This window comes from Narcine bancroftii, unplaced genomic scaffold, assembly GCF_036971445.1.
Source record: "Narcine bancroftii isolate sNarBan1 unplaced genomic scaffold, sNarBan1.hap1 Scaffold_216, whole genome shotgun sequence".
NCBI classification, from domain to species: Eukaryota; Metazoa; Chordata; class Chondrichthyes; order Torpediniformes; family Narcinidae; genus Narcine; species Narcine bancroftii.
Genome location: NW_027211951.1, coordinates 72,225 through 94,722, shown reverse-complemented (window position 1 = coordinate 94,722; position 22,498 = coordinate 72,225). Strand labels below are relative to the sequence as shown.

At 42.3% G+C, this 22,498-nt stretch overlaps 1 protein-coding gene across 1 annotated transcript in view; it reads right to left on the bottom strand.

Annotated features, from left to right (window-relative positions):
- Positions 1 to 20,654, bottom strand: part of LOC138750647 (very-long-chain enoyl-CoA reductase-like) — a 49,494-nt gene extending 28,840 nt beyond the window's left edge. The window contains exons 1-4 of the mRNA XM_069912749.1: positions 20,416 to 20,654; positions 19,906 to 19,957; positions 16,245 to 16,289; positions 4,868 to 4,971 (exon numbers count right to left, since the gene is read on the bottom strand). Coding sequence (XP_069768850.1) covers positions 4,868 to 4,971; positions 16,245 to 16,289; positions 19,906 to 19,957; positions 20,416 to 20,610 — 396 coding nt within the window. The 5' untranslated portion in view covers positions 20,611 to 20,654. The remainder of the gene's footprint in view (positions 1 to 4,867; positions 4,972 to 16,244; positions 16,290 to 19,905; positions 19,958 to 20,415) is intronic.
- Between the last annotated feature and the right edge of the window lie 1,844 nt (positions 20,655 to 22,498).

Below are 22,498 nucleotides of genomic sequence, written 5' to 3'. Positions count from 1 at the left end.
TTTTCCTGCAACTCAGTTCCTCTAACAGGTTGGAAACTGTTTAGGACAGTCAAAAAGGAGTGTGACTAAGAAGGCACATGGGTTCGAGTTGCAGCTATATGTAAGACCCCACTTGGATACAGTGTTCATTTCTGGTCTCCTCACCATAGGAAGGATGTGGATGCTCTAGAGAGGATGCAGAGGAGATTTACAAGGATATTGCCTGGATTGGAGAGCATGGCTTATGAAGATAGATTGACTGAACTTGATCTTTTCTCCTTGGAATGACGGAGAATAATGGGTGACAAGATAATGAGAGGCTTCTGAGGGGGCATAGTTTTAAAGTGCTTGGGAGTAAGTATAGGGAGTATGTAGAGGTATGTTTTTCACTCAGAATGGTGGCTGCATGGTGTGCATTGCCGGCAATGGTGTTGGAGACAGGTACAATGGGATCTTTCAAGACACGATCAGATAGGTATATGGAACTGAGAAAAATGGAGGGTTATACAGAAGGGAAATTCTACACAGTTGTTAGAGAAGGTTGTTAGGTTGGTACAATACTGTGCACTGTCCTGTACTTCCTTTGTTCAATGAAAGGGGACCTGTAATAAACACATCTCTCTTGATTAACTCTTTTCACCTCCCTTTGAAATTTGGCTCAGCTGACACCTTGGCGCCTTTAGAACCATAGAACTATTCCTCTTTGACCCTTCTAGTCTGTGCCAAACTATTCTTTTTGCTTAGTCCCACTGACCTGCACCCAATCCATAGCCCTCCACACCTCTCCCATCGATATACCTGTCTAAATTCTTCTTAAATGTTAACATTGAGCACACATTCACCACTTCTGCTGGCAGCTCATACCACAACCCCACCACTCACTATGTGAAGAAGTTCCCCCTAATGTTCCTCCTAAATATTTCCCCTTTTAACCAAAAGCCATGACCTCTGGTTTGTATCTCACCTACTCTCAGTGGAAAAATACGATCTACATTAACTCTGTCCATCCCCCTCATAATTTTAAATACCTCTATCAAATCTCCCTTCATTCTTCGATGCTTCAGGGAATGAAGTTCTAACCTGTTTAACCTTTCTCTGTAATTCAGTTCCTGAAGTAAGGGCAACATCCTAGTAAATCTTCTCGGCACTCTTTCTATCTCATTGATCTTTCCCGTTGTTAGGTGACCAAATCTGCACACAATACTCCAAATTTCACCTTAAACAACTTTTCCATAACGTCCCAACTCCTATACTCAATACTTTAATTTATGAAGGCAAATATGCCAAAAGCTCTCTTTACACCCCTATCCACATATGATGTCACTCTTATGGAATTATATAGCTGTATTCCCAAGGCCCTCTGTTCTACCGCATTCCTTAGTACCCTATCATTTACCGTGTATGTCCTTTCTTGGTTTGTCCTTCCAAAATGCCACACCTCACACTTGTCTGCTTTAAATTCCACCTGCCTTTTATCAGCCCATTTTTCCAGCTGGTTCAAATCCCGCTGCAAGCTTTGAAAACCTTCTTTGCTGTCCACAATGCCTCCCATCTTAATTTCATCTGCAAACTTGCTGATCCAATTTACCACATTATCATCCAGATCATTGATATGGATGACAAACAACAATGGTCCCAGCACTCATCCCTGAGGACAACCACTAGTCATAGGCCTCTAGTCTGAGAGGCAATCATCCACCACTACTCTCTGGCTTCTCCCATCCATTCATTGTCAAATCCAGTTTACTACTTCACCATGAATACCTAACGTCTGAACCTTCTTGACTAACCTCCCATGTGGAACCTTGTCAAAGGCCTTACTAAAGTCCATGTAGACAATATCCATGGCCTTTCCTTCATCAACATTCCTGGTAACCTGCTCAAAAAACTCTATAAGATTGGTTAAACACAATCTTCCATTTACAAAGCCATGTTGACTTTCCCTAATCAATTCCTGGCTATCCAGATAATTGTATATCCAATCTCTTAGAACACCTTCCAATAATTAACCTACTAATAAGTGAGGCGCACGAGCCAGGGTTACTTTTAGAGCCTTTTTTTAAATAATGGGACAACATGATCTATTCTCCAATCCTCTGGCACCTCACCTATGGCTAAGGACATTTTAAATATTTCTGCCAGACCCCCTGCAATATCTACACTGTCTGAGGGAATATCTTGTCAGGCCCTGGGATATTATCCACCTTTATTTGCTTTAAAACAGCAAGCACTTCCTCCTCTTTAACTTGTATAGGTCTATGACCTCATTGCTTGTTTTCCCTACTTCCGACAATTCTGTGACCATTTCGTGAGTGAATACTGATGGGAAAAAAAAAATTAAGATCTCCCCCAGAAGATTTTGGGGAAACATTTTTCAATCTTCATCAACTATTTTTTAAAATCAAGATAGACTCATGCCTTTTAATTGTCTTATTTGGTTTTTCTCATGAACCAGATAAACTTGTGCCTGCACCTCAAGAGAAAGTTTTAGCTTTTAGTGCGTTAATAGCCAAACAAGCAGTTTTAATGAAATGGAAAGATGACTCTTCACCTACTCATACACAGTGGTTACATGATGTCATGTCCTATTTAAGCTTGGAGAAAATTAGATACAACATTAAAGATAGAAAGTTTCAATTTGAAAAGATGTGGGGCCCATTCATAGATTACGATCATGTTTGGCAAATTTAAGTAATTTGGATGCTTCAGCAATTCTCTGTCTGGTTTCTAAAGGTCATTATTTGAGTCATAATTTTACTTTTTATTCTACAAGATAACGTTGATTAGAGAGAGGGCGTAGATTAGATTTTGTTTTTTTGTTTTTTTTGTTTTATTCTTTTTGTTTAAATTAACTGGTTATATCTGGTTTTAATTATGGTTATCCTCGATCACATCACCAAATTAGACAGATATTACTTGGTTTTGACCAAGTAACTCAATTGGTTTCTATCCAGAATAATATTAAATCAACAATTATGGATGGATTTTTAAAATTACATTTATATTAATTTGTGATATGATATGACATGCTTTTTGATATATTAGTAGAGTTTGTATGTAGGATTAATATGTTAAACTCTTTTAAATATTTTATTGAGTTTAACATATAAGCATGAATACAGAATTGAAAATTGCATATTAATTCATTCATATACACATTAAAAAAAGCAAATGAAAAAAAATAGATAAAACTGCTTCAATAATTGCTATACCTCAAAAACATTTAATTGAAATGATCTATGCGACCATGTTAAACCCATTTGTTGAGATAATTTGTATAAAATGAAGGGAACAAATTTTTTAAATAAAACTAAATTTAATCTAACCCCTCCCTCTAATCAAGGTTACCTTTAAATTAATTTTTTAAAATCAATAATGTGGATCCATTGGCAACCCCCGGAGAACAGACAAAAAACCTCTGGAACATATAGTAATTGTTAATTCTTCCAATTATAAAAAAAAATATTCTAAGAATGGGCCCCACAATTTCATAAATTGAAATTTTATATCTTTAATATTATATCTAATTTTCTCCAAACTTCAATGGGACATTACATCGTACAAGCACTGTGTATGAGTAAGGGATGAATCATCTTTCCATTTCATTAAGATTGCTTGTCTGGCTATCAGCGCGGTAAAAGCTAAAACTTTTTTCTGAGATGCCGATGTAAGTTTATCTGGAAAAACCAAACAAAGCAAGTAATGGGCGAGGTTCCAAATGAATCTTAAGAATCATTAAGAATATCATGTTAAATTCAATAAAAATATTTTTAAAAGGAAAGAAAGATCTCCCCCATCTCTTTTGACTCCATACAAAGCTGACCACTCTGAACTTCAAGGGAACAATTTTTGTCCCTTACGATCCTTTATTGCTCTTAAATATACCTGTAGAAACCATTAGGAATTTTACTTCACATTGTCTGCCAAAGCAACCTCATGTTTTTTTTTAGCCTTCCTGATTTCTTGCATTTTTTATACTCCTCAAGTACCCCATTTGTTCTGTGTTGCCTATACCTGCTATACACCTTCCAAACCAGATCCCCAATATCCCCTGAAAACCAAGGTTCCCTATGCTTGCTTACATTGCCTTTAATCCTAACAGGAACATACAAACTCTGTACTCTCAAAATTTCACCTTTGGAGGCCCTCCACTTACCTCACACATCCTTGCCTGAAAACAACTTAACCCAATCCATCCATTCTAGATCTTTTCTCATTTCCTCAAAATTGGCCTTTTTCCAATTTAGAATCTCAACTCGAGTCCTAAACCTATTCTCCACCATAATTAATTTGAAGCTAATGACATTATGATCACTGGACCCAAAATGTTCCCCTACATAAACTTCTGTCATCTGTCCAGTCTCGTTCCCTAATAGGAGTTCCAATATTGCATTCTCTCTAGTTGGTACCTCTTGACATACACTTTTGACAAACTCCAAGCCATCCAGCCCTTTTACAGTATGGAAGTCAAAGACAATATGTGGAAAGTTAAAATCTCCTACTATCACAACCTTATGTTTCTTGCAGCCGTCTGCTATCCCTCTACAGACTTGCTCGTCCAATAATATGAGGTTGACTATAATACAACCCCATGAACGTGGTCTTACCCCTCCTGCTCCTCAGCTCCACCCATATTGACTCAATAGACAAGCCTTCTGGTCTGTCATGCCTGAGCACAGGTGTGATATTTTCCTTGAGGAGCAATGCCACTCCTCCCCTTTCATCCCCCCGATTCTCTCACATCAACAGCAGTGGAAGCCCAGAACATTGAGCTGCCAGTCCTGCCCCTCAGGCAACCAAGTTTTATTAATGGCCACAATGTCCGACGTATGTCAGGTGACCTGCCAGCAGGCATGCTCCAATTGCTGGTGGATGCAGGAAGACTCACCGTGGTCCAGCCAACCTGTGGGCCGAGGTCTTTGAAGTAAAAGGTTGCAGTTGTGCCCACCGGGAGATTTTGCAGCACCTCTTCGTCCCTGACACACTTGCCCTCTGCAGAATAAATGAACAGCAGCGAGAGATATTAGGTTACATGTGTGCTTGGAACTAACTGCATCCATTGATAGGGAGCTTCAAATTTAAACGCAGTGAGAATGGGAACCAAACTCCCTGTGAGGTCATCAAGCTGACTATAAAGATTGTATGAACAGAATATCATGGAAACAGTCAGCAGGACAGACGGCATCGGGAAATAAAATCCATCGCAGATGCTCAAAATCCATTTTATCTCAGATTTCCAACATCTGCGTGGGTTTTGATTTCTATTTGTAATACAATTGAGACTGACAGAGGCAGTGGTGTTTCATTACTGGTGAACAAGACTAAATAAACACCTGGACCCACTGAAATTCACCTACCACCACAATCATTCCACAGCAGTTGCAATCTCACTGGCTCTCCACTCAGCCCTGGATCACCTCAACAAGAACATGTACATCAGGCCGGGCTTCATCGATTGCAGCTCAGCTTTCAACACCATCATCCCCTGAGCACTGGTCAGCAAAACCTGGGCCTCTGCACCTCTCTCTGCAACTGGATCCTTGACTTCCTCATCAGAAGACTACAGTAAGTGTGAGTGAGTAACAGCGTCTCCTCACTGACAATCAACACAGGTGCATCTCAAGGATGAGTGCTCTACCCTCTCTACACCCATGACTGTGTGGCGAGACACAATTCAAATGCCAACTACAAATATGCCGATAGCACCAGAGTTCTCAGTAGAATCCCAGGCGGCAATGAGGAAGTGTACAGGAGTGAGATATTTAGAGTCACACTTTGCATGATAAAATTTTCTTTTTGATATATTCTTATATTTGTATCATGGATGCTTTATAGTTTGTTGAGTTATCTAATTTGTCATTATTATTATGTATTCCATAAAGGTTTTGTACATGTATGTTTATTTGTGGAAAATATATAAAAATATTGAAAAGGGAGGAATGAGATAGATCAGCTTAGTTGAGTGGTGCAACAAGATCCTTGCACTCAAAGTTAGTAAAGCTAAGGAACTGATGGTCGACTCCAGGAAGGGAAAACCAGAACACAAATCAGTCCAGGCCAAGGGGTCAGATGAGGAGAGAGAAAAGAACTTCAAATTTCTGGGTGTCAACATCTGTGAAGATTTAGGGCGGCACAGTTAGCATAGCATTTAGCACAACACTGTTACAGCGCCAGCGATCCAGGGTTCAAATCCTATGCTGTCTGTAAGGAGTCTGTACGTTCTCCCCGTGTCTGTGTGGGTTTCCTCTGGGGGCTTCGGTTTCCTCCCACTCTCCAAAACGTACCAGGGTATAATTAGGCGACTCGGACACGTAGGCCGAAAAGGCTTGTTACTGTGCTGTATGTCTAAAAAAATTTAACAAAAATATTATTTAATTGGCATTCTACAATTACCTTAGATATCGATCCTGGGGCCATCATGTTGATGATATCATGAAGAGGGCTATATTTCATTAGGAGTTTGAGGAGATTTTGTATGTTAGCAAAGACTTGCAAATTTCTACAGGTGTAGAACATGGAGAGCATTCTGACTGGTTGCACCACGGTCTGGTGTGGAGGTGCCAATGCACAGGACAGGAAAATGCCAGAGGGCTGTAAACACAGCCAACACAATCATGGGCGTTAGTCTTCACCACATCGAAGACATCTACAGAGGCGGTGTCTTAAGAAAGCAGCATGTATCATCAAGACCCTCACCACCCAGGCCATCACTGCTACCATCAGGAAGGAGGTACAAGAGCCTGAAGCCTAAACACCAACATTGCAAAAAGTAACTTCATTGAACCATTGACACGACCTCACTTTTTTCTCTTCTTTTACACTAATTGTTTATTTTTAAAGAGTGTATTTAAAGAAATGTAATTTAGAGCAATTTTGCACCTGTCGTGCACAATAAACTCGGCTAAAAAACAACAAATTTTATGACCTATTCATGGCAATAAACCTGATTCTGATTCTGATTAGATAGCCCTCAGTAATTAATGTGCACACAGGCCAAGCATTAGTACCAGTTACAGTCTACCTTAGCTCATCTATGTTTCAGTGTGACGATCGCTTGAGGAACACTCCTCCTCTAGAGGCTCCTAGCAGTGCTGGGTGGACTCCAATGGGATGCATGGCCTCTGGAGGTCTAGAGAGGGAGTACAGTAAGTTGTGTGGTGTTGCATCTCTGGTACTGGAAGGCCTGTAGACGGACTGAGGATCCAGGTGATGACTTGAATAATTTCCTCTTGTCTCTTTAAGTCTCCTGGATCCTAAGGGCTGCTGGTCACCAAGGCAGGAGCCAGAGGGAACCAGACTGTGAGTGCAGAGAATAGGGCAGAAGGTCAAAAGCATGATGCTATGTGTTCTGAGATTGTGAGGAAGGACACGGAGGAGACAAAACATAAATGTAGCAGTTAGAGGGGTTGAAATATGTCTATTTCAATGCTTGGAGTATTAGGAATAAAGTCAACTCAAGTCATATTTATTGTCATCTGATTGCACAAGTACAACCCAATGAAATGACGTTCTCAGGTCCTGGGTGCAAAAACATGCAGACACACAACCAGATATAACACACATGCAGACAAATAATACATAAAGGGGATGAACTTAGAGCATGGATCAATACGTAATGTTGTGGCCGTTACAAAGTCTTGGCTGAAGAAAGGGCAGGATTGGTGATGCAGGGACCAGGGTTTAGATGTTTTAGAAGGAATAGGATGAGATAAAAGAGAGGGCAGGGAATAGCATTACTGGTTAGAGATAGTATCATGGCTATAGAAAGGGAGGAGGCTGCAGAGGGAGTGTCCACTGAGTCAGTGTGGGGTGGAAGTCAGAAAAAGGAAGGGAGCAATCGCTGTACTAGGAGTAGTCTTTCGGCCCCCAAATAGCCCTTGGGATGCTGAGGAGCAGATAAGCAGTCAGATTTTGGAATGGTGGAGGAAATTCAGGGTGGGAGTTACTGGTGATTTAAACTTCCCTGATGTTGGCACCTCCTGACTGCAGGAGGGATAGACAGGGCTGAATTTATCAGGAGTGTACAAGAAGGATTCCTGACACAGTATGTGTACCGGCCAACTAGAGGAGAGGCCGTACTGGATCTAATTCTGGCTAATGAACCAAGTCAGGTGGTGGACCTCTCGGTGGGGGAGCATTTTGGTGAGAGTGGCCATACCTCCCTTTGCTTAAGCCTAGCAAGAATAAGGATAAAAGCAGACAAAATGGGAAAGTGTTCAATTGGGAAAAGGATCGTTACGATGGAAACAAGAAAGGCTCATGAGAAGTACGTGGTAACCAGGAAGAAGCTTAAGAAAAGATTTAGGAGAGCTCAAAGTGGGCATGAGAAGGCCTTGGCATATAGGATTAAGGAGAACTCCAAGGCATTCTGAATAACAGAATAATGACAAGAATGAAGGTGGGGCCACTAAAGGATAAATGAGGCAACATGTGCCTGGAGGTGGAGGAGATTGGGGAGGTCCTAAATGAATATTTTGCTTTAGTATTCACAAAAGAAAAATTCCTTGATCAGGGTGAGGTTGGAGTAGAACAGGCCTGTGAGCTGGACAATGTGAAGATTAAAGAAGAGGAAGAGTGTTGGATCTTCTTAAAAACATGAAATTGTTAAATCCCCGGGGCTGTATGCAATATACCCCAGGTGGCTGTGGGAAGTGAACAAAGAGATAGCTAGAGCAGTAGCTATGATCTTTGAGTCCATTTTGGCCACATGGAAGGTGCCAGAGGACTGGAGAATGGCAAATGGAGACTCCTCGTTTAAAAAGGTAATAGGGAGAATCCTGGGAATTATAGATCAGTGAGTCTTACGTCAGTGTGGTCCAAACTATTGGAGAGGATTCTTCAGGATAGAACCTATGGGCATTTGGAGGAATGCAGTCTACTCAAGGATAGTCAGCATGACTTTGTGAGGGGAAGGTCGTGCCTCACGAGCCTAATTAAGTTTTTTTGAGGAGGTAAGATGATAAATTGATGAGGGTAGGCTGGTAGAAGTGGTCTATATGGATTTTAGTAAGGTATTTGACAAGGTCCCCCATGAGAGACTCATTTAGAAAGTAATGAGGTATGGGATCCATGGAACCTTAGTTGTGTGGATAAAAAATGGACTCACAGGTAGAAAGCAGAGAGTAGTAGTGGAAGGACAGTATTCTGCCTGGAGGTCAGTGACTAGTGGAGTACCTCAAGGATCTGTTCTGGAAACCCTGCTCTTTATGATTTTTATTAATGACTTGGATGAAGAGGCAAAAAGATGGAGAAGTTAGGTTGGAGGAGTTGTGGATAGAGGTGAAGGTTGTCAAAGGTTAGAAATGGATACAGACAGGATGCAGAGTTGGGCAGAGAAATAGCAGATGGAGTTTGATCCAGATAAGTGTGAGATGATGCATTTTTGAAGGACAAACCAGAAGGCTGAGTACATGGTTAGTGGTCGGTTATTTAAGAGTGTGGATGAACAGAGAAACCTTGGGGTTCAAATCCATATATCCTTCAAGATTGCTGCACAGGTTGATAGCATAGTTAAGGAAGCCTATGGGATGCTGGGCTTCATTAATGGGGGATTGAGTTTAAGAGCAGAGAAGTCATGTTGCAACTCTCCAGATCTCTGGAGAGACCACACATAAGAGTATTGTGTTCATTTCTGGTCACCTCATTATAGGAAGGATGTGGGAGCTATGGAGAGGGTGCAGAGGGAATATGCCAGGAAAATAAGTCTTATGAGGAAAGGTCGTCAGAGATGGGACATTTCTCTTTGGAACATAGGAGGAGACTTGATACGTGTCTACAAAATTATGAGAGGCATAGATAGGGTGGGCAACTAGCACCTGTTTCCCAGGGCAGGAATAGCAAACACCAGAGAACATGTGTACTAAGTGAAGGGAGGGAAGTTGAAGGGAGACATCAGGGTATGTTTTTTTTAATGCAGAGTTGAGGGTGCCTGGAATGCCTTGCCAGGGATGGTGGTGGAAGGATGGTGGTGGAGGCTGTAACATTAGGGGGATTTAAGAGACTCTTGGACAGGCACATGGATGGAAGAAAAATAGAGGGTTACGGGGTATGGAGGATTTAGTACTTTTTTAATGAATACATGGGTCAGAACCATATTGAGAGCCAAAGGGCCTGTACAGTGAAGAGTGCCAATGCCAGCCTTTATTGACTCTCATTTAGAGATAAGTCATGTAAAGTCAGAGTGGGTAAGGACATCAGGTTTCCTGTAATGATGGGATTTTACAGCAATCCACGGATGCTATTACTGATTCCGGATTTATGTCGTTATATTCCCTAGGTTCATAATGGGATTTGAACTCACATCTTCAGTCAAGGGCCAGCCACATGCATTTACCCACCTTCAAACAGGTGCTCATCAAACAGCCTCTATTCCCAACCCCCCACTCCCCTCTGTTCCCTGTTAAAGTGGACCTTTAGTTGTTTAAAAGCAAACATGAATACAGCTGCACAAACAGATTTTAATCACTTTGCAAAGCATGAGAATTCCTTTACAGCATGAAGTACTGCCACAAACAGCTTGTCTTGCCCCAAGAGAGTCTGCCTCATGACTTACAAGTCATGTATTTTATACCCTCGGACCCTTAGGTTTCTAGAACATTTGAACAGACTGCTCCATACAAGTATATATTCCTTAGAATTCTCCTAGGTTCGTTAATCAGGATCATGTCCCTCACTCAATAGTTAATTGTATTTTACTACCTTACAAAATAAGGAAGTTCTTATCAGCTCCTGCTCATAACAAGAAAGAAAGGAATGCTGCCAGCACCTATCTTCCAATCAGCCTTTTAAAAATTACATTCTCACCCCCAGCACCAGACTGCCTGCCAGTGTCAACCTCCTGACCAGTGGTCCTGTCCGTCCCCAGTATACAATATGTCCCTAATCAATGCTAAAGTGGCAGTCTCTCTGTGCCATCTTCCCCTCTGTAACCACCATCAAATAGCTAATGAGAGGAGGAAACTCCATCAACGTCCCCATCCTCTGTGAAGGTGGAACCAGTGTAAAAAGTCCCCTTTCTGAGATACCACCCCTAAAAAGGCCAGTTCTCCCCATGTTCAATCCATGTCACATGATATCAAGAATAACTGAGAGCACCCGATGCAGTAAAGGTTTTGGATCCAAGCAGCACTGTGGCTGTAGTCATGTGAACATGTGCTCCACGAATTCCCAGCTCTGGTTAATTCACAAGAGCAGGACCGGCCCTATCAATCTACAATTGTTATCCAATAGCGAACAAGTGGCAGCCGTTCGTTGGTACCTTGTTTGGGTTCCACCAAGACCACTTGAATCACGGCAGGTTGTAGCCTTGGTACCAACAAAGGCCAAAGAATTCCAGATGAGGTGAGATTGTCTGCCCTCAATCTGAAGGCTTCATTTGACTGGGTGGCATTGAGTAGACCTGGTTAAACTGAACTCAATGGACATCAAGAGGACATCTCGCCATTCACAGTAGTTATACATTATATAAAGGAAGATGCTTGTTGGAAGTCAATAATCCCAACCCCATGGCTTCTCTACCTCAGAGTAACAGCCTTCAGTTGTGACCTACAAAATAAGTACAGGTGCATGGGGTGTTTCTAATATTTGTCTTTGTCCTAAGCTTCATTTACGACTCCTTAGATCAGGAAGGATCCACAAGATCTCGTGACATTCAGTCTTGGGCAAGAAGCATTTGTGCAATCCAAGTGCGAAGCAGACCGTCTCCAAAGCAGTTTTGTATCACCCCACTGGCATTCAACATTACGAACATCTCCGACTCCTCCACTGTCAACATCCAGGGTTTCAACAGTGATGGGTGAGTCCAGTGAACATGTGATTACAAAAGAGACCATTGACTGGCAGGGGTGAGAGTAATTTAATTTTCTGAGTGGCACAGTCATGTTACTAACATTACTGCTTTAACCCATGAGTTCTGAATGCATTGACCACTCTCCTACCAATCTACATTGGCTCACATTCTCCTCTAATTGACTGGGTAACCTTTGTCAGGTGATTCAGCTCAAGCACCTGTCAGAAACATGATGAAATGCTCCCATGTACAACACAGAAGGATATGGAGATAGTGCAGGCAAATCAGTGAAGATGGGCCAAAGGGTGAGAATGGACATAATGGGTTGAAGGGCCTGTTTCCATGCAGTACTACTCTGTGACCAGAATACACCAATGCCATCTTCAAGTTTGCCGATGACACCACAGTTTTCATGAGGAAGTGTCCAGGAGGGAGCTAGACCAGCTCGTTGAATGGTGCAATGATAACAACCTTGCCCTCAACGTCAGCAAAACCAAGGAGATGGTTGTGAACTTCAGGGGTACTTCAGGGGTAAGTCAGGAGAACACGATCCAGTCTTCATCAAGAGCTCAGTAGTGGAGAGGGTCAAGTACCTGGTGTCAACACCTCCAAGGATCTGTCCTGGAGCCTCCACATTGATGCAATCACAAAGAAGGCTCGCCAATGGCTATACTTTGTAAGGTGTGTGAGGATGTTTAGTATGTCACCGAACACTCTCAGAAACTTCTGCAGGTGGGGAGCATTCTTGCTGGTTGCATCACGTCCTGGTACGGAGGCGCCAACTCTCAGGACAAGAAGGTTGTTAACTTGACCTGCAGCATCACAGGTACCAGACTTCACTCCATCAAAGACAACTACAAAGACGGTGTCTTAAAAAAGCAGCCTCTCTCCTCAAAGACCATCACTCTTCACTCTGCTACCATTGACAAAAAGATACAGGAGCTTAAAGACGGGCTCTCAGTGGCACAAGGACAGCTTCTTCCCCGCTGCCATCAGATTCCTGAATGATCAATGAACCAAAGACACGGCCTTACTTTTCGTCCACTATTATTGTTATTAATATTTTATTTTATTTTTTATCGTAATGTCATAAGATGGTTTGCTCTATGACGTTGCCGCAAAACACCGAATTTCATGACTTGTTCATGATAATAAATCCTGATTCTGATTCTGAAGCTCAATTCCAGGCAAGCCAAAGCTGCTGCATGTCTGACACCTCCTCCATCACCCTGAACTTTTGCTCTCTCCATCACAAGGTGCTCCATGGCTGCCGTGTGATCGCATAAGCCAGAAGGTTTCTTTGGCAGCCTTCCTCGTCTGCGAGACCTACCGTCTAGGGGAAGGCAACAGTCACTAGCTGTAAATTTCCATCCAGACCACAAGTTATCCTGAGCTGGACAATGAGTTCCTTCACTTGTCACTGAGCCAAATCCAACTCCTTACCTAGCACACCAACAGTTCAAGAAGATTGCAAGGATGGGTACTGATAGCCAATAGATGTAGCCCTCAACATGTCACAGAGAAATAAAATTAAATGCGACAACCATAGCACAAGTATTGCACCAGCTATTCCTTTATCAGCACAGGGTCTGAAAGATTCAAGATTCCATTTATTGTCATGTACATAAAATGCACAGAAATCTTTCCTTTGTTTCCTCTTGAAGAGCGCACAAAGATGTGTTTCTAATCAAGTGCAAGTAGCAAGGTGAGAAAACAAGAGACCCATCAGAGGCACTGAGATGGCATGGATCCTGCCATCTCCTCCAATCACGCCCCCATAACCTCTTCTTCAGTCCAGCAGTAAGCCTGAAATCAAAGCATCCGTGTCACCCTTCTCAACCCCAAGTGTTAAGAAGCCGACGGGACCCTTTGGGAGTCCTGCTCGCTATCGGCACCCTCTGCACTGGATACCTACTCCCTGGAAGCCAGTCGGAAGTAGGCCAAGCCCCGGCATGAAGCCTCCATCCACTGAGCCCTGACCTAGAGCTTGGACTGCTACTGTGATCTCCTCTTCTGCAGGGCACTGTCCAAGGGTTCTCCTTCTTTGATGGGGGAGGGGGTGTTGTCGGGGGGGGGGGTGTTGTTGGTGGGTGCGGGGGTGGGGGGGGTTGTTCTCCTTTTCTGCCCTGCGCCATTCCACTGCTTCCTCAAAATTCTGGGGTGTTGAATCCATGCACAACCACCTTAGGCATGGAGCTAGACTGGCATGGGCCATCAGCGAATGGCCTGGCAGTAGGACCCTGCAGATATGTCACGAGGAGCCGCGACAGAGGTCTCCACTCCTCCTGGGTCCATACAAGCGTCAGTGCCACCTTGACACCAGCAACACATCTCGTTCTGGAAGTGTGAACCTCCCCTATCCCAACAGCATCTTGGGTTCAAGATGGCAACTCCCCACCTCCTTCTCAAGGGCAAATGGGAATGGGCCATAAACCGGGCCATGTCTAGATCCTGAAAAATGAATAAAAGAGCTCTGGGAGGATGTGAGGCTGCAAAAAAAGGAGTTACTTCTTTTAGGGAGTGGGGCGCTGAGTTCGCAGACTGCAATAATACTGGCACAGCAGCTTATTGTGATATGCACAGTGCACAGTGGATGATAGATTGAACTGTCACTCGGTATTAAGCCCTGTGATCGGAATCACACAGCCACATCCACAGGATGCTGAACATGCCTTCACGAGCAGATTCTTTCAGCTGGGAGCATTTCTGAAATTCCAGAACTATGAAGGCAGATAATCAGTGTGTATTATTTGTAAGTTAGTCTGGCACCACATTCAATCCCTTCATCCTCCATGAATTTGTCAAAGGAAGACAAATTATCCACTTGGCTCGGTGAAGTCAAATGAGTGCCAGTAATAATGAAGTTGCATTGACTTCAAGTTGGGACCGTCAACAAACCCTGGCAGCAGGAAATCTGAAAATAAATGAGCATCTCTAGCACTCGATCAAGGGTCCTGACAGTGAAAGGACTCGCTCAAAGCTGTGGGCTGCTGGAGACTGGCTGAAGGTGTCGGAACCAGGATGCAAGAGGGTGCCGAGGATGGGAGAGGGGCCTCGAATGCAGAAGGCTTTCTGATCATGTCGGATCTGGAGCTTGGGTTGCTGACAGTTTGGACTTTAAAGGGTGTTGGGCAATTTCTGGTGATACTGAATCTTTGTCTTATGGCAGACTAAATGCAATTTCGTTTTATTGCATGACAATTAAAATAATCTTGATTTTCTCTTGAGAAACACTGGCCATTTCTACTCATGGATGCTGCCTGACCTGCTGAGTTCCTCCAGCTTCTCAACGGTGTCGGAGAATATCACAGTACCCACAATTCCTATAATCGGAATCTCCAGAGTTGGAACAGGTAAAATTACACAGCCCATGGAGCTGGTGCTGGCTCCACTAAAGAACATTGCAAGTAGTTCTGCTCTCCTTCCCATTGCCCTCTAATATTTAGACATGTCCCTCAGCTCCCTTTTTATAGACACAAGGATATGCAGAGAATGGAGGGATAGGGTTCATGTGCAGGAAGGAGAGATTTAGTTTAATTTGGGCATCATGTTCAGTGCAGGCATTGTGGGCCAAAGGGCCTCTTCCTGCATGTTCTTTAAACTTTACTATTGCATATCCCCAAAAACTAACTAACGGACAGGCAGGAGTAGACAAGTACTCCTGCAGTTGCTGATGTGAAGACTTTCCTCAACCTGTACATGCTTTACTTCAGTGTGGTTCTACAGACTGCGGTCCATGAAAAAGAGGAGCCCATCGAGGCTGCCCCGCCATTTTTCCCACACAGCCCCACTCCCTGGCCTTCTCCGCATATCCTTTGATGTTCTGGCTAATCAAAAATCTATCAATCTCTGTCTTAATACACTCAGTGACTTGGCCTCCACAACCACCTGTGGCAACAAATTCCAGAAATTCACCACACTCTGGAGAAAGACATTCCTCCGGCTTTCTGTTCTAAGCATGCCCTACAGTCATGAAGTTGTGCCCTCTTGTCCTTGGCCATCCGACCAACCTTTCCCTATCAACATTTTAAATGTTTCAATGAGATCCCTCACTTCCCCCCCCCCCATTTTCCTAAATTCCAACGAGTATAGGCCAAAAGCCATCAAAAGCTCCTCATATAATAATCCCTTCATTTCCAGAATCATCCTTTTGATTCATGTTTGAGTGAAAAAGTAGATTTTTTAAAATCTCTACATCTAAACACACCTAATACACCTGAAACACATTTACATAAATTGTATGCAGTAAGGAACAGATGTCAAGCAATCTTAGGGGTTCTAATTCATTCCAAGGTTATCATTGTTTGTTGTGCAAAGATATTCAGCCAATATACTCCAAATCGTTACCGATAATTAATTCCGGATTTTATAGTGTATTTTGGTGAACTTAATAATGTCTCATCTTACATTGCATGAACTAGATAACTTCAAATGCAATAAAGCCCAAAATGATAATTGATAGCTATGTGATACTTACTGGGATCGAGCCTGATGGATTGTCTTGCTGGATACCACTGTGGGTCTAAAAACAAAAGAGATGCAAAAAGAGAATTTATGTTATGGCAAAGTGTCATAAAAAAAGTAAAGGCCTTTTAGTGGAGAGGTTCTGGAATGAGAAAACTCAATCTCCCACAGGTATTCTTGATATTGATATGTCTCAAGCTTAGGTATATATGAAAATGATTTCAAAGTTCCCTGAATCTATTAATTTCTCTCATTCTCTCTCCTTCAAGACAGGTGAATTTGAATGATCTCCCTGTAATTTTGTGGGATTCTCCTGGATGTTTCTATTTCAGAGATATGATGTAAGTGCCCACCCAAGCTCACATCTGTTTACCTGCCTTAGTTTCCATGGTTAGTATAAGCAAGGGTTTTCTGCGTAGAGATGGTCTAGTCCAATGGTTCTCAACCTTTTTATTTGCACTTACATGCCATAGGTGCTCTGTGGTTAGTAAGGGATTACTTAAGGTGGCATGTGGGTAGAAAGAAAAAGGTTGAAAACCTCTGTTTTAATCGTACCTAATTGACTCGTTATGTGCACGGTTTCATAACTCCAAAGGAAATGGGCCAATGACAATTTTTCTCAAGCAAAATATTTCAGTAACAATTGTATCCAGAGTCGTGATTCTCAACCTTCCCTTCCCACTCACATTACTATCTTAAGCAATTCCTTAGCACCGATGGCATAAGGATACTTAAAAGTGGTATGTGAGTGGAAAGAAAAAGGTTGAGAACCACTGGATCAGATTGTTGTGGACCAGGTTTACATAGGTTTGCACAACATCATGGGCTCACAGGCCTGTACTTTGCAGTAATTTTCTATGAAATTGCTCTTTCAGACATCAGAAGGAGAAACTAAAGGGAAGGCCGTTGTGACATTGTGCCTGAGTTGGTTCTTTCTTTATAACACTACTCCAATTAGTGGCATCTCTTTGTTTTTTGCACCTCTTGGAAACACTTCATCAATTCCCTTTCCAAAGTGATGCTTTGACCTATTTTCAGAAAATATAACTTGCTTTGTTTTAAAAAAAACTTTCTATCCCACTCCTCTGTAACCTTTGCTAATTTAATTAAATCTATATCCCTTGGCTATTGCACACCTGGCATCTTCTCCCTGCCACTAAAAATTCCTTTCCTGGTTATCAGGGACCAATCCTTGTTCTGAAGTCTCTCCAAACAACTGAAGACTCACACCCTATTTCCATTCTAGTCCATATTATTTGCATCCTCTCTAAAGCTTTGATATCCTTCATCGAGTGTGTTTGCATGAATTCAACACAGATCCCATCAACCAGTCATTTAGAAATGCCTGCCATAACTTCCTTGCTCCATGTGCTATTAATAAAAAACTAAGATCCTGTATCCTGTTTTAAAAACCTCAGTATGACCTGCCACTGGGTGCTTGCATAGAACTTTAAATATGACCAATTTTGGAAGGGCAATTAACCATACGAACTGTCGAACATCTGTGTGCTTATGGGGACCCAGTTCAATGAACCTCCCTCTTCCTTCATCAATTACACAGTCTCCCCTGTCTCCTGCCAGAACCATTCCATCTGGACCATTGGTTGCTTTGTTCAACCATCTTCCTTAAACTTGCGCTGTTTAATATACATCCTCATTGTTTCTTTTGAAAAGATTGCTTCAAACGTCTCTGCTCTAAATTTCTTCCATGTACCTGTCCACATCAAAGGTCTGTCAATCTACTTTCAACTCAAGCAAAGAGCTATTTGGCCCATCAGTCTCTACAGCACAGAAACAGGCCTTTCAACCCTTCTAGTCTGTGACAAACTCTTTTTCTGCCTAGTGCCACTAATTTACACCCTGACCATATTCCTCCATAGCCTTCCCAACCATGTACAAATTTTCCTTAACTGTCAGAAATGAGTCTGGATTCAGCAATTCAGCTAGCAACTCATTCTACACTCCCATCACTCTCTGTTTAAAAAGTTCCCTTTAATGTTCCCCTTACTAGTGGTTCTCAACCTTTGACTCTCCACTCACATCCCACTTTAAGCAATCTCTATGCCATTGGTGCTCTGTGATGAGTAAGGGACTGCTTAAGGTGGTATGTGGGTGGGAAGGGAAGGTTGAGAATCACTGCTCTAGACCCAATTGTTACTGAAATATTTTGCTTGAGAAAAATTGTCATTGGCCCATTTCCTTTGGAGTTATGAAACTGTGCACATAACGAGTCAATTAGGTACGCCCACATACCACCTTAAGCAATCCTTTACTCATCACAGCGCACTTATGGCATAGGGATTACTTAAAGCAGTATGTGAGTGGAAAGAAAAAGGTTGAGAACCTCTGCTTTAAACTTTTTCCCTTCACCCTTAACCCATGTTCTCTAGTGTATCTCTCTCCTAGCCTCAGAAGAAGAAGCCTACTTGCATTTACTCTATCTGTACCCATCATAATTTTAAATAACTTTATCAAATCTCCCCTCATTCTTCTATGCTCCTAGGAAAAGAGTCCTCACCTGTTTAACCTTTCCCTTAACTCAGTTCCTCAAATTCTAGCAACATCCTTGTAAATCTCCTTTGCACTCTTTCCGTCTCATTGATATCCTTCCTGTGATTAAGTGACCAAAACCACACAAAATACTCCAAATTTCACCTCACCAATGTCATACAACTTCCCCCTACCATCCCAACTCCTATGTTCAATATTTTACCCCACCCATCCTATTTCTCTGCAGCACGTTGTCTCTCCCCACTCACCACTCACTCACAGTGGGGAGAGGGAGAGAGAGAGGAGGCTACAGTAGAAAATAATACATCTTTGGGAGTCACGGGGAGAATGTGAAACCTCCACTCCTTTAAAAGATAGAGAGGTTGAGAAATGAATTGATTGAAAGAACCTGCATTCCCAAGTTTTGGGTATTAACATTGCTCTCAAAAAGAATAGTTCTCTGCCTAGGAGACTTTTAGTTAACCTACTCCTTTAGGCCCACTAATGAGCATTTATTCTATATATATAATTTGATCAAAGTATTTTGTGCTCCCTTTTAAGTTACCGACTGATCTATTCTCATTCATTCTTTGAACCTCATATTTCCCTTTTAATTCTATTCTATGTTTACGCTTGGCTCCCCTCTTTGATATGAGCCTGACACACATTAAACTCTCTTTTTCCCTTTCATCTTAATCTTCAAATCTCCGGTCATCCAGAGAACTTTAATTCTGAATTCCCTTGATCACATCTTTCTCAGAAATGAATCTGTATCCAAACCACCTTTGACTTTAAATGTCTCCCATAACTCATTACATGTTTACATTCATTTTTATGCTTTTATTTTCTGGGTATCAGATGTCACTGGGTACATTGTTAAATTTATCCTTGAGGGCAGATGGTGGAGGAATAAATAACCCAGATCCAGGAATTGTCATCCCTGCAAAATGGATTTGCATGAAGTGATTTACAACCTCCCATTTCAGACGAAGGTTTCATTATATAGCATTAATATGGCAAAAATTCCTTTTGCACTAAGACGGACAAAGCAAAATAACATGAATTTTGGCATAATAAAGAACAAAAAGCAAAGAATAAACTAAAAGCAAAAAATAGCTACATTCATTTAAAAACCAAATCCACGTTCTCATTAAAGTTTACCCAAGAAGTATTGTCAGACTTACATGTTTTGTGGAACATGGATTTTATTTCTCCGACTGTTGCATTTGGTTCAACCTGAGTTAGAGGTGAATGAAATACTCTCAGTAACATTGCTTACCGGAAAGAAAGCTGCCTTTGGCAATTGTATTTTTATGACCAAAGCATCCCTCATGACCCAGGAACATTCTCTTCCTTCTCTAAGGGCATGATTATTTAATGTGACATTCGAATCCTAGGCAGCCTAATGTGAATTCCACCGCCTTGCAACAAAGTCCTTGACAAAAGTGACCATCCTGAGCAGGGATTCTTCAATTCATCTCACACGTGTTAGTAAAGTCACTTCAAAGCTACCCTCCCAATTAATTACCAATTTTACATCCAACATAAGGCTTATCTAGATCCTCCTTAAATGCTGCTTAACTATTAAAACCACGAGTTAGATACTTCATTAAATAAAATGCAAACCCAGCAGTGTAAGAGCTCCTTGGCTACAATTGTACCGAAGGCACAACTTGAACTGGTTAGGCTCTCACCTTGTCCAGGAAGCAGAGTTGCTCTTTGTTCTTGGCATCAAGGATTTCCACCTCAAAGAAAACAAATGATTTTACTTTTTTAGTTGAGGCTGACAAATCTCTTGCTTGCTGAGTGACGTTGTTAGTGGCTATTTTCTTTTTAAAACTAGAGGCAGTGAATATTGCCGTTAAGTCAATGTTCTGCATTGACGCCATTCTTTTGCAGCGGCTGCACGGGTGATCCTAAGTGCCACACAGTGGAACCAACAGGCTGGATGTGAAGAAAGAGGCAGCGACGCATGTCCTTGACATTTCCATATGACAATAATTGTAAAGAGGAATCGTGACAGCAGTATGATAGAAGAACCCAACTGATGGAAACGTCCTTGTAATTTGATAGTCTGGAATAGTGTACTCCATCAGCCACAGTTGTAGTAGAGTGGATCCATTTTCTTCACACCCAGCTGTTTGACTGCCTGAATATTCATCCTTCAAACCAATGCTATGTTACAGTCACAGGAAACTATTATCAGAAAAGATTCATCTACAAACTATTCCCTTTGAAAGCTGAACATATTTTATCAGATGTAGCTGAAACAGATCACACCTTATATTTCATATAGTGTGGGACTGAATATCATAATTACCATATGAAATAGGCAAGTTTTGGGAACCAAAGTTTTGGGTCAAATTTGGGGGGGGTGGAAGGGTTCCACTTTTACAGGGGTACTACTTTTGACCGCAGCAAGTACCTGTGTCATTCAAGGCGTCGGGAGCTTGGATGGCCGGGGCCTGATGGTAAGAACACGTTTGGGGGTCAGAAGCTCAGGTGAGCAGGCGGCCGAGGCAAGGATCCAAGGTCGGACCGTCGGGAGCTTGGATGGGCGGGCAGTTAGGGCCAAAATGGGGAGGGAGGAATGGATACAGACCCAAATCTGTGTCCTTCACTGCCATAAAGATGCTGACAATTTGATACAATGCAACATCAGCATTCCCATAAAGATACAGTAAAACCTCTGGTATCTGACACCCGTAGGGATTGTTAGATGCCAAATAAGTGAATTTTCTGGTTGCTTGAGATAGCATGGTGTGTGATTAGTGAACTAACTGCTAGGGCACACCAATTTAAACTTCTGAATTTTTTACCTACTTATTTTCCACTTTTTTTTTGCCGGTGAGCTGCACATCACGTTTCAGTATTGCAATACTACGCTGCACTCTTATGAATCCAGTATTACAGTTACAACTGTGTGAATTAACCACATGTAAATAGGAGGAATAGTGTCTTATCTTCTGTCATGGCAGTCTTCAACCAGATGACATCAATATTGACTTCTTCTCTTTCCGATAGCCCACCCATTTTTATATTTCTTCCCCTTCCTCCCCGGGCTTTCTTTATTTCTCTGTCCCCATTGCTCCTTCTCTTTGCCTACTCTTTCCCCTCCCCATCTGCCTTCCCTCCAGCCCCCACCCCATTCCTGTCCTTCTTCCATCACCTCCTGGCAACCTTTCTTTTAGGGTTACTTTCACCTACCTCCTGCCAGCCAGTCCTCCTCCCCCATTCTCCCCAGCCCTTTTACTCAGGCTTCCGTCCAGTTCTTGCTATTCCTGATGGTACCCAAAACGTCGACAGTCTATTGTGTTCCACAGACACCGCCAGATCCAGTGAGTTCCTCCCTTCTTTGCGCTCTGTGAAACTTATGCTGTGCATTATGTAAACCGTAGCCCTTTTTCCACTGGCATCCCAGCTAATTGGCTGTGCAGCATCCCGGGGTAGGAAGCCGTTTGTGCTGTTACAATTGGGCCACCTTTTAACTGAGACACTGACTGCTTTTCCACTCGTCCCCGGGGATTGGAGAGTTTTCTTTTGAATGGAATGGAATGGATGGAAGTTGACCTTTTTCCACTGGTTTGACATCATTTGATGCTGATTGCTTTCCTTTTCCACTGAACCCTTAACTGATTAATTCCTGGGACAAGGTGCCGGTGGAAAAGAAGCTAGTGTTTGTGCCTCAAGAGTGCCGTGATTATTTATTTACAGTAGACAGAAGTAAAATACAAAAGTCTGCATATATTATGGCTGAAGTAAAAACATAAGGCTGGA